Below are 13142 nucleotides of genomic sequence, written 5' to 3' on the forward strand. Positions count from 1 at the left end.
GACTGACATTTCAGAAAAATCATAAAACCACCAAGTCAAGCTTGAAATACTAACAGCTCTCCCTGCCCTCCATTTGGTGTGTATTATATTGTCTTCCACCTGATTATAAACATGTTCCTAATCACTCATTTATAATCATATTTAAATGAGGTTCATATTTTAATATATGAATCTTATTTAAAGAAGGATCCAGCAATAACAAAAATCACAAGCTGTTTTCATATATTGATATATTTGAAGATAACTGTTAGGAATTATAGAGTGATAATTCATATATATATATATATATATATATATATATATATATATGATAATCAAGATCCACAGATATATACATATTAATAACGAGTAGGTAACCAGATTAAATGTGGAAATTTCAGAAAAAAATCTGAATTTGGAGTCTCAAATTCAGAAGGCTGAATTTGAGGCTCCAAATTCAGCCTTCTCTGCAAATCAAAATTCTTTGAGAAAGATTCATGAATAACTAATAATGCTCAGATTATTTATATATAACTGTCTGAAATGATTTTACCAAAAAATTATTAGTAATGAAATTATATATACTGAAGTAAAGAGAAGGGATGATCAGATAGATGAATAGAGAAACCAAGAATCTGTATACTATGGGCTTTTTATCTAACTACACTTTAAACATACCAAAGGGAAATATTAACAAAACCTAGAGAGCTGCTCAACTTATCTCAACACTGTTAAAAAGATTAATCTTTTTAGGTTTTTGTCAAAAATATTTTATAAGCTCCTTTTAATCATGGCTGCAAAAGACATGGATTTTAAAATTTGTAAATGTAATGCATGCATGCATACTTTTAAATAGTTTCAGGCCTCAATGAAATTATCTATGAGCTGCATCATCTTTTATCTTTAAAAACAGTTGGTATTTATATGGAAAGAAAGGTGGAGAATTTTTTTATTTTGAAATTATATTATCATAAATGCTTCTTCTCGATTTTCTATCCCAATTAAAGTTAGTATATACCGAAGTCCATGTCCTATGCTAACTTACCATTCATTTGGAATCCCCAAAATTTTGATCATATTCCATCAATCCAACAATGAAAATGATAATTCCCTATCTCACAGGCCTGGAAAATTTGCTTTAAATAAAATACCAATAATTCCTGCTTTGAACTAATACAATTACTTAAGAGACTTTATGGATCAATATGAATTAAAAGACATAACTGGCTGTTGCAATATTACAATGAAAATAAGCCATAGTGAGTGGTTAATACCTAATTTTTCATTAATAATTTTTTTTTAATGCAACTGTGTAATAAATTTTATAATTTCAATTTTTGATCGCCTTTCAGATGCATAGCAGCATAATTTGTTTATGTTTTAGCATCAGCAATTTTACTTATTACTTTTGGTAAAATATAAACATAAATATCAACTCATGATTTGAGTCTCTCTATCTTTATTCTTGCTGGACTGCTGGTTGCATAGATAATGCATTCAAGCTCTGGACCAGAAGACATCCAGGGTTACTTGGCCCTAATGGGTATTGGGAATTGCCAGACTGCCTCTTCCTGAATAGCTGGCTAAGAAAGAAGATATGTTTACACCTGTCCCTATGAATGTCTTCATATGTGAAAAGGGATAAGGGGAGTACTCTACCTTCCCTCTCTTTTTCTCTCATGTCTTGGTGTCTGTCATCTATTGGATCATAAAGAGGGGCAAAACTTATAAAAGCATTCTATAATTAAAAAAAAATAATAATCATCTATATTAAAAATTATACAAGTACATAAAACAATACATTCAAAAACTGTATGGGGAGTAATTCCAATTTAATTTGTGAATAAAAGCCTCTTTCTGATCTTGCAATTTCTTTCATCAAATGAACAAAATTTAGCAAAGCATCTAGGTATGCAAATAGTAACTTTATTACTATAATACTAGAGTGCACTTAAAGGATAAAAAGAGAGAATGAAGTAAAAATATTCTTTTTAGATAGCAAATACCAAACAAATCACACCCAACAAATTCTAAGTACAAACTGAAGGCATACACATAACTTCTTTAAACATGAAAGTTGTCTGTAAAAATGAAATTTTCATTTTCATTACTAGTAATGAAATGGCAGAAAAGAGAGAAAGTAAAAGAATGAAATGTATAACTGCATTAAAATGCTACACATTTTCATAAATACTCTCAGCACTGTAAAAATGAATTATCATTTGAGGAAAAAACATACACTAAGTAATTTGCTGAATTTTAAAGGATGTAATAGTTACTTACATTTGTACAATGAAACTATATACAGATGAGATCAAAAAGAAGACAGATAAAATCATTGAGATGTTTGTATTAATGCAGAAATCTGCTTTACTCCAATATTTTTTTTTATTAATGCACCGGGTAGGATGAGTTTCTTTGATAGTTATTAAACAAATAATTCTAACTTTTTCCTGCACTTTTGCAAATTATCGAGAATATGAAAGCATAGGTACAGTTCATTAATTTGTGGATAATCAGGACCAAAATTTAAAAGAAGCAAGTTCAATGGAAAAAAGAAACAGTCCATGAAACTCATATTTTCTAATAACAGAAATAAACGAAATAAATGGGAGAATCAGATAAAAACTGATATTAATTTTGATCAGAATCTTACATATTGTTAGTATATTGCTTGGAGAAGTGGTAATAATATAACATCTCTAACTAATACTAGGTAGCTCTCTCTCTCTCTCACACACACATATAGATATGAGAGACACTTAAATTCTCTATGATCTACTGACCATAAAAATGACCAGGCCTGAATAAAAACATTACTGTTGCTATGATCAATGCTTACTATAGCAAATTTTTAGGGACCACAGGAACAGTTTACTATAGTGAATTTTATTTAGAATAACACTGTACCTATGAGAATTCAATCAAGAGATTTCTATAATTTGTTATGGAAAATTATAGTTTGCTTGTTATAGCATATAATGTTTGTGATAGTGGAAGCCAACTGTGTCTCAGTCTTCAGGCAACTTCTTAAGAAGTAAACTAATATGAAGTGAACAGTAATGGCTGAATGTATTTCTGTAATTAAGTTTTGCATTGATATCTGTGCTTTTTTAAAGCCATTTTGATTTTATTACTGTTTCCTTCTGTAACTAGTGTTTCATGTTCTCTAAGTGTTATAGTGATAAAACGTTTTCTTATAAAAATTAATATCAGTTTAACAGATTCTTCAAATATCTCATTTCTTTCCACTATTGCAGGATATGAATGGTTCACAGTATTTCTCAATGTCATTTAAAAGCAGTCAGGGACATTTTTAAACATTTATTTTTCCAGTAGGTTTCACAAAGTCATGCCAAGAAGAAAAAAAAATATTTCACCGATTTTCCTTTGTGTACATGCTTTCATGCATGTGTGTGAAACTGAGTGAGTGCACAATTTCCAATTGTTTTCATATTAAAAAGTTGTGGCATGTAAAAATGTATTTGAAGCAATTTTTTTTTAAATTTCACACACACACACACAAAAAAAAAAACTTGTGGCAAATGAAGCTGATTAAAATGAAACTGATCTACACAACAAAGAAAAAGTTACATAGCATTTGTTTTAAAAATAAAGTTCAACAAATTCTTGAGTCATATTTGTAGCACCCTATGAAGTTTTAATTTTTACAGACACATCTACATAACACTGAAAAAGGAAATATGTACAACACATATGCTACAACATAAAATTTATGCAATACTAGAAAAATTAAAAATCCAATTCATCCAATACTTAAAACTAATATTCACATTTTTCCTCTGAAATCTAAGGAAGGCTACAAACTCAAAAAAAAAAAAAAAAAAAAAAAAATTAAATTTATTTCATGCATAAGTTCTATATGCATGTCTGCCAAACTGAAGCAATATTATATTGCTATACTTGTAAGTTATATTTAATTAAATTACCTGTTTTGACTACTCAAGACAGAAAAATGCAAATAGAAGTTGCTTTTAACCTTTTAAAAGTATGATAATTTCTGCTTGTTTGTAGAAAATTGATATAAAATTTACAGCAAAATTAACTTTTCTAAAAACACTCCCTTAACTGCAGGAAAAAAGAAATAGTCCCTTCTTTAAAAGTACTTTATAAAAAAAGTTACTTATGTTGAAATCTTCGAAGTAGTTTGAATAAGCATTCTGCTTATTGTGTGTTTGCACTAGAATATGGTTGGGAATTAAAGTTAAACTTATAAACTATGAACTATTCACAGAAGATTATACTTCAGCGTCATATTTATGTGGAAGGGAACTCCATCTGTACACCACTTTTACTAAAAAAAGAGAGAGCATGGAAGCCAAGTGTCAGTTTTCTTGGAAGGTTCTCATTAGACATTAACTAACAGCTTAAATATGGATGTTACTACACAATTCTTGGTGCTGAATCTTCCTGCAGCTACAGAAGAGTATACACAAAGTAATTCACAATTCAACTTCCATATTTTGCTTATGGAGTGATGACAGGACAACCAAGTGTAAGCATAAGTTTTTATGCTTATGCAAAAGTTAAAATTTTCACTTCTTCGGCATACACAGAATAAAGTTCATGTTCATTTTTAATGAATTAGAGTTTCAGGTCATTGGCAATTTTTGATGCAATGTTTTTGAATCCAATAGAAGTTCCTGAAATGCGTTTGAAACGCACACCATTTAATGATAAGCGGGGAAGCTTACAAACTTCAATTTCCCACTGGACCAAGGAGTCTGTATTGGGATCTCCATGGACACACAACAATAGAAACTTTTCTCGCTGTTCATAGTCACAGTTGTTCCTATCTAATACCTTTCTTATTTCTTGCATAATCTCATTTGGATCACGGGATGAAGTTGTTTTCATACTCCAAGTAAATCTTAACGATCGTGGCTTGACTTGATCATCATTCATGGTCCTACAGGATGAAAATACTTAATAATGAAATTATTTTGTCTGGATAACACAATAATTATCTTTCTAATGGAATTACTTACGTGTAAAGCAATGCTTACAAAATACTTTAAATTTCCTAAACAGAAATACAGATAGTCCTGTTATCTGACATAATGCACTCTTCCGTTAGGAGTCTGATAACAAATCATTCAATTAAAAAATAAAATGAAATAAAAAAAACTATTTTGGCAAGCAAAATGATATAAATTAGCTCCCATCTAGGCCAGGAAATATTTTCAATAAAATAACGTAGAAAAGTTACATTTTTTAATACACTTATCTACTTATATAGAGAAGCTGCAAATACCAAATCACAGAATACAAAAATGAAAGCAGAGCAAATACATAATGCATTAGTTAAAGCAGCAGTCAGAAATAAAATTGAAAAGAGCTGAATGCATAAGTCCAACAACAGCAAACACATACAGTAATTCTTTGGTGAGTCTAATGCTGGCTTAAATAGGCTCATATAAGCACATATAGGCACATAAGCTTTATAAAGTGATAAATATATTAGTTATGGAATGTCCAATACATATAATTAGAAAAAATAGAAGATAACCAGGACTATCTGTAGATCCTTTTCTGAAAATTTGACATAAAACATATTAACAAAAAAAAAAAGGGCTTTTATTAATTTAAGCAGGTAGGTAAGAATACCTGCTTAAATTAATAGCATCATTTGGATAGAGCGAGGGGAAGGGGTAAAACAAAAGATCTTCATAACAAAGACTTTCACCAATGTGTGCTAAAATTCTATTAGCATCTAATAATTTTTGTTAAATCTGGATTTAACAAAATCCTCATTACATTAAACTTATTCCAAAAATATAATTTTACCTGAAAAACAAAACAAAGAATATGATTTTAATTCAGAAAACTTGACACAGAGAACAATGTTTTTATTCTGAAACATTACTACTTTTTTTTAATGTGAATCTCCCATCCACAAAAGGGTGTTAGTCTATAATATATCAGTATTAATATAGTTGAGTAAACCTAAGTGTTAGATAATCCAGAAACTCTGCTCCAGAAACCAAATGTGGAACATTTTCAAGCCACTTCAGACCTTCAAAAGCAAGTTGGTGGTCTCACATGACAATGAAATTTCATTTCACCTAAAGACATTCACAAACATTCATGCTCATGATGGAATATGAACCCACAACCTATTTGTTGGGGGGAGAGAGAGAGAGAGAGAGAGCAGACTTACCAACAAGCTTTCTAGATAAAAACTGGAATTTTGATATTTTTGTGAATATGGTCTATGATAAGATTAATATTTGATGTCTGCAATTATTCTGTTTTACTTATTCAAAAATTAAATGGTGTAGATTACTGATGTGTGTGCTATGAGAAGAAAAATCAGGCAATAAACAGTTTTTCATTTTTTTTTTCTCCCTAAAAAACTAAGCCTCTGAAAACACTGCATGCTAAAATATCACCTATTTTTATTCTCCTATCCAATTCAAAAGTGTGTCTAGGGCAGACTTTGGAAGTGGTAGTAGCTGGTATTAAAAGTAACCTATTCTTGCCAGAGAAACACATTAAGTCAAATTTGTCTTGTTTGCTCAAAAACTCTCTTGTATGCAGAGAACAATGTTGTATTCAACAAAATTTACAATTTTTTCTTCATTCACCATATCTCACTTTTGTATTTTGAAGTCTTCTGTTTGGTCATTAGCTATTTAAATGAAAGAAAATATGTTCCTGGGTATATTTCCATGATCTTCCATAACTCCAGTTTAAAACACTGATCTTACTATTCTCAAGTGAGGTGAAGTCAAAACACAGTGCTAAGATATGAAGAAAGTTATAAGTTTTGTGGCTCCTCATATGTGGGGTTGATATATAAAAGCTAGGCCACTGTTGCATTATCAGAATGGTGTTCTCCAATTATGCATTTGTCACACAATTTTTTTTAGTAATGAAATTCATATCTTTATGTGCATAGCAAAATGCTTAAAAGTGATATTATTATTATTATGTGACACCTCCAAGGAGTACAAAGACTCATCGACAGAGGGCACCTACTCTATAACTCTCCGTCTCCACCACTCAATCCACTAACTACAGCGAATCGCATCATCTACACCAATGCCATATACTGCCCACTACCACCACTAGTATTTTAACAATCACAAACATGCTCATGGCAGGATTCGAACCCACAGACTTTTGGCTGGAGAGCGGATATGCTAACTACTCAGCCAACGAGGCTGGCATTTATGATCACCAAGACAAAACACATCTACAAAAAAAAAGTGGCAAACAAAGTTTGCACCTGAAGCATCTTCAGAACTGAGGCAACTCATAGTAAAGGTGGACCAAGCTCTCATCACTCCTTATCTCATTCTCTACTAAATACAATATTCTACTGTTCATCCAACCTTCAAAACAATGACCTTTCAATTAACTGACCTTTGCATGCCAACTGACTTTTCTGTAGAGCACCATGTAATAGTACTTCAATTATCTGTTCTGATAAGTGAAATGTTAGATAAATGGTAGATTACTGTATTTATACAGCAGAAAGAAAGAAAAAGGGAGGAAAAAAAGCAGCAATTAAGAGGATTGTCTAATATGGTTGTAAACAAATCCAAGTAGTTAGTCATAAGTTAGAATCAGAGCAAAATGACTCCAATGTTCTTTTATTTACATGAATCAGGAATGGAAAACAAACTAAAGATGAATAATTGGAATGGATGTAGTTTATCTCATCAGCACATCTACAACAACTTTATCTGATTTGAATTATTAATAAAGCTAAATTGCAATTTTTTTTCCATCTACAAAATAGTGCTTCATTTAATTTAGTGAAGAAAGAAAATTACATTAATGTGAAAATTATATAAAAATATAGAATAAATGGGAAAACTTAAACAAAAATATAGAATGTGAAAATTAAATATGAAGACTACTGTATGAACTGTGGATAAAAGTTTAAGTTTATTTTTGAAGATTTTTGCTTATGCAAACATCTTTTCAAAAGAATTTTTTTTAAAAAAAAAAAATCATACAGTAAATAAGGGATGTATAAAGTAATAGAAATTACTTAATAAAACTGTTAAATATAAACATATGACCAGAATAGAACATAGAAGTATAAACATAAGATTAGTAATGCAGCATATATGGAACTATAGGAAGGGATAAAACGAACAGAAGAGATTTTTATCCTTCATTTCTAAAACAGTTATTAGTTTATTTGTGTAATTGCATAAAAATTACTGATCAAAATTAGTTTTAATAGTTGACCATACATAAAATGTTATGTTTTAACATACCTTAATGCAATACACTATGGATATACCAATGTTTTCACTCATGAGCCAAATTTTTGAAATTATTTCATTTTTGCAAGCGAGTCCTTGTTTTTCAACTTTTACAGAGAAAGAATTGGCCTAACAATAGTGACAATTTTTGTAACTATAAACTAATAGAAATGTATATACAGGCACACCTTTAATGTATTTTTTTTTAATTTAAGATAAGTTATTTAAAATAACATATAGTTCAACAATATCTAACCATAAATTTTCCAATTTGTGCTATAAACTAATTTTCACTGTAAGTGAAAGCTAGCATCAAACAGCAAATATTTGTAAAGATGACATAGCAGAAATTGAAAAATGTGAAGCCAGATATCCTTGGAGTTTTTTTTTTTTTTTTTTTTTTCATACAATAAACTTAAACTGGTATGTCTGTTTATTTAGTTTTTATTTTGAACAGATGTTCTAAAGTGAAGAGATGCAATTAATTGTTTGAATTGCAGCAAATACATATTAAAAAAAAAAAAATGGAATATAGCAGGACAGTCATATTCTGGATAATTAGCCTTATGCTGGTTATGTTAAATTATATGTTGTTGACTCTAGCGAAAAACTTTAAAAATACTTACAAAAAGCATATAATCATAATACAGTACTGATAAATAAGTCTGTTTGATATACTCCAAATGGATAATTCAAACTTCAATATGCAAAGTTAAAAGATAATGTATACTGTATATCTTTATCTATTGACTGAATGAAGAATACATTAGTCATCATAAAGTGAACATTGAAATGTGATAAAACAAAGTTAAAAACAATTAAAAAAACAGTTAAAAACAATGTGCTTAATCAGCACATTTTCATAAACTGTTTAAGATTTCTTAAAACAAGTATCTGTAAAAAGACTGCTTTAATGAGGATTCTAAGAAAAAAATCAAAATTTATATATATGAAACAAAAATATGAAGGAAAACAACAGAGAAAAAATACATGCAGCAAAATAATGAAGTCTGCAAACAGTGGATGGAGTGATAATCTTACACAGCACTATGCGCTCCTCCTTTCCAATATGGTAAAAATGAAGCTAAATGAAAAGAGACTAATTAGTACAACAGTTAAAAATTCAGTCATTTTGTGTAAAAAAACAAACACTTTTGGCTATAATATGAATGGTGCAAAACAGATTTTCTAATGATCTTCTGGGAATTCAAAATCAAAGGAGATAACATTTCAATATATGATAAGCAGACTTTTATCTGGATATAATGACAAAAATATGAACATACTATAGTAACTTTAAAGAGCAGTCTAATGGCATAGTTCAAGTTAACTTAAATGTGTATGGAAAATCTGGAATCTAACCTATTCTGTTCTAAATGGAACCATTTACTGATTTAATTAAAACATGTTAAGCTTATTGTTGATAGTTTTTTTTACTTGGTTATACTATAAGTTAAAGATGCCAAGAAATTATATTCTTGGTTTCATCCTTTATATCCAAGTGTAATCAAACAAAGTTTGTGCGTGAAGTAACTTCATGACTGGGCTATTTGTATATACAGGCTTTAGGACAAACTTTGTTTGCTTACACATGGATAAAGGATGAAACCAAGAATATAATTTCTTGGCATCTTTAACTTATGTTAAGTTTATGACGTAACAAAGAAAACCCAGGAGACTATTTCATGTGGGATATGCAATACTAATATCATGCACTATTATAATAATTATTAGTAACAAAATGACAAACTGGTATGTATTTACTACTCAACTGGAAACTTACTGATTTAAATGAAAAACGTTAAACATATAACTCATTTGTATACAGAAAATGAAGTTGACTATTTACCTGTCAAAATCTGTTCTACTTATTCATATTACTATTATCATCATAATACCACATTAACTATTAACAGTAGTATTACTATTATTGACAATATGCTGTGGATAAATAGTAAGCAATAAATGAAACTTTATATTCAATGAGATGCTGATCATAATGATAGCATTGCCGATTTAACAATATGGTATTATATCAACAGGTATACAAAATATTCTTCTTTATTCACAAAGTTGGCCAAGGTCGAAATAAGCCTTCCCATTGTGTATCTAATGGTTATTTTTTGCAGTTCAAAAATTAGAGTAGTAGAAATGTTTCCATTTTCTTTCTGTTTAGTCTCTGAGCTGTGTAGTACAAAATGCTTTCTGCATCCTCAAGATGTTAGCAACAGAAAAAAACTCAGCTAACAAGATAAATATGCCAACTTCAAAACAGCAATAACTAAATAATAGTAAAAAAATAATAAATAAATTAGAAAAAAAAACCATTAAAATGTAGTGAAGTGCAATATTGCATCGTAGTGATTTAAAATACTAGCGTGACTGTGCTACCTAATATACATAAAAATATAAAAACAGAAAAGTTAAGTGTATGAAATGTAATTGTATAAATGACTGTCAACTCTTACATTAATATTTTATGGCTCTCAGTTCAAGTCAATAGAGACTGATCTCAGCTTAAGCTAAAGATATTAGTCGAATGCAGTATAGCAGTAATTCATTTTCAAAATTCTCTTTAAAATGCTGCATTTCCTGTAGGTCATTATACACATACATACGAGGTGTGACAATTTAATTCCCGGAAGGGCCACGTAGTGTCGCCTGTGTGGCGATTTGGTTGGAGTCACGTGAGTAATCGTCTTTGTACATGTTTTAACTAACGTGTGCATAAACTTCAATCTGATAGAGCCATTTACTAGTTGGCTATTGCAAAAACGATAGAGATCTGCATGTAAACTTTGGTGTAAAAATGTGTGATCAAAATTTGGAGCAGTGTGTTAACATCAAATTTTGTGTGAAAATCGGCAAAGCTGTTACTGAAATATTGGAGCTGTTGAAAGTGGCATATGGTGTGGATGCTCTGAAAACTCAAGTGTCTTTGAGTGGTATAAGAGATTCAAAGGTGGGCGAGAAGATGTGAACGACAATCCCCAGAAGTGGGCAGCCAAAAACAAAAATGACGGATGCAAATGGGAACAAGAGTGTAAGATTTGGTATGATCTGACAGATGATTAAGTGTGTGATTAATGGCTGATGAATTGCAAATGAATCGAGAAACAGTTAGGGTAATTTTGATTGAAGAATTGGGTATGTAAAAGATTTCTGTCAAGCTTGTGCCTCGGATCTTGATGGATGAACGGAAGCAGTGGTGGCTTCAAGTTGTGACTGATCTTTCTGCAAATAAGCAGATGTTTCTGGAGGTAAATACAAGTGACAAAACCTGGTACTTCCAGTATGATCTTGAAACAAAACGGCAGAGCATGCAGTGGAAAACCATGAGTTCGCGACATCTGAAAAAAGCAAGCATGTCACATTTGCAGTTCAAGACCATGCTGGTGTGTTTCTTTGATCACAAGAGGATAGTCCACTATGAATTCAATGAACAGGGACAAATAGTCAAAAAGACCTGAACTGTGGCCTGGCAATTGAATCATCCACGACAATGCTCCAAGCAATAGTGCACTCGTTGTGAGAGAGTTTCTGGCCAAAAAAATCGATTACCGAATTTGGCCATCCTGCTTATTCACCCAACTTAGCTCCCTGTGATTTCTGGCTGCTTTCTAAAATTAAAGACTGCACTAAAAGTGATGAAGATTTTCTGACATCCCTGATATCCAGCATAATGTGATAAAGGAACTCAAGAGTATTCCTGAAAAAGAGTTCCAGGCCTTTTTCCAAAAATGGAAATACCATCTAAACCAGTGTATAAATGCACAAAGGGACTACTTCGAAAGAGACAGTAGCCACTAATGTATGGTTCCGAATGTAGGTTTTTTTACAGGTGCATTCCGGGAATTAAATTGCCACACCTTGTATATATCATATTTCAGCAAACTGTTAGGGATCAAAAGAATAGTTTGTTATATCAAAAGCTTCCTTGAACTGTAAGGAGTGAATTTTTTTAGAAGAGCAATAATGCTACATGGTTTTTGTTTGTTGGTTATCATGCCACTTATGTTAGTTATCCTGAACTAGATCATGTTAATTTAGATAGCAGTGTATGTAATAGATAGAGAAATGGCTACAGTATCCTTTGTTATTTTGAGTGCTAATAATAATCAATGGTAAAATTTTAAGGGATCATCTTAATTCTCTCTAACTTTTCCTGTTGATTTCCTTTCTGAAATATTGATGCAGGTATACATTTTCAATTTTCTCACCTAACAATGTATTTCCAAAGTTTACAACTAGAATTTTGCATTTATCATAAACACTATAAAAAAAAAAGAAAAAGAAAAATTATGGTTCCTAAAAGGATATCTTTCGTGATAGAGCATATTAGGAAAATTTATTGTGGTAAAGATTGAACACATCCCATATAATATTAGTAACACTGCTGTTATAAGAAATCTTTGCATGTTTAGTGCAAACTTTTGTTTTTGTTTACTTGGTTTAAAATTATAGTTTAAAACTGGAGCAAGCTCCATAGGCTGTTATTATCAGAAACTTTTTAGCAGAATTTTTTTGTTTGCCTTCATCTATTTTAAAAATACGGGACCAAGTTAGTGCCTAGAAAAGTCTATTATTTCAAGAAAGTGTAGAAAAAATATAATCATATTAAAAATAGTTGTACTTGCCTGTTGTTTCTTTCTAGTATTCCCATGCAGATGCCCATTACCAAAGAACTAAGTGCTTAATATTGAAGCCATAGCATTGACATGCCATGATGTTAACATCTTGACAGATATCACACACACAGAGGCCTAATACAACCACTAACAAGCAGCCTATTTATGACAAGATAAAAATTCTATAACGATATTGCAGTAAGATATAAATAGGCTGGTTGGTATTAATAAGCAATGAGACTTATATGTCATGTCTGTCACCTGCATACAACATCCTGATTTAGCAAGAATG

The 13142-nt window shown here is 30.6% G+C and overlaps 1 protein-coding gene across 7 annotated transcripts in view; it reads right to left on the reverse strand.

The window, feature by feature from the left end:
* Positions 1-316: 316 nt before the first annotated feature.
* The window catches only part of LOC150097746 (MAP/microtubule affinity-regulating kinase 3-like), a 297798-nt gene continuing 284972 nt past the window's right edge, over positions 317-13142 (reverse strand). For 5 of the 7 annotated variants that reach the window (XM_090407465.1, XM_090407466.1, XM_090407464.1 and 2 more), the window contains one exon: positions 317-4909. In XM_090407465.1, the coding sequence (XP_090263591.1) occupies positions 4585-4909 (325 nt within the window). In that variant the 3' untranslated portion in view covers positions 317-4584. The remainder of the gene's footprint in view (positions 4910-13142) is intronic. The other 2 variants (XM_090407471.1, XM_090407470.1) reach the window with 2 other exon arrangements.

Source organism: Typopeltis vanoorti, chromosome 17 (assembly GCF_054136105.1).
Source record: "Typopeltis vanoorti isolate ZY-2024b chromosome 17, IOZ_Tvanoo_1.0, whole genome shotgun sequence".
NCBI lineage: Eukaryota > Metazoa > Arthropoda > Arachnida > Uropygi > Thelyphonidae > Typopeltis > Typopeltis vanoorti.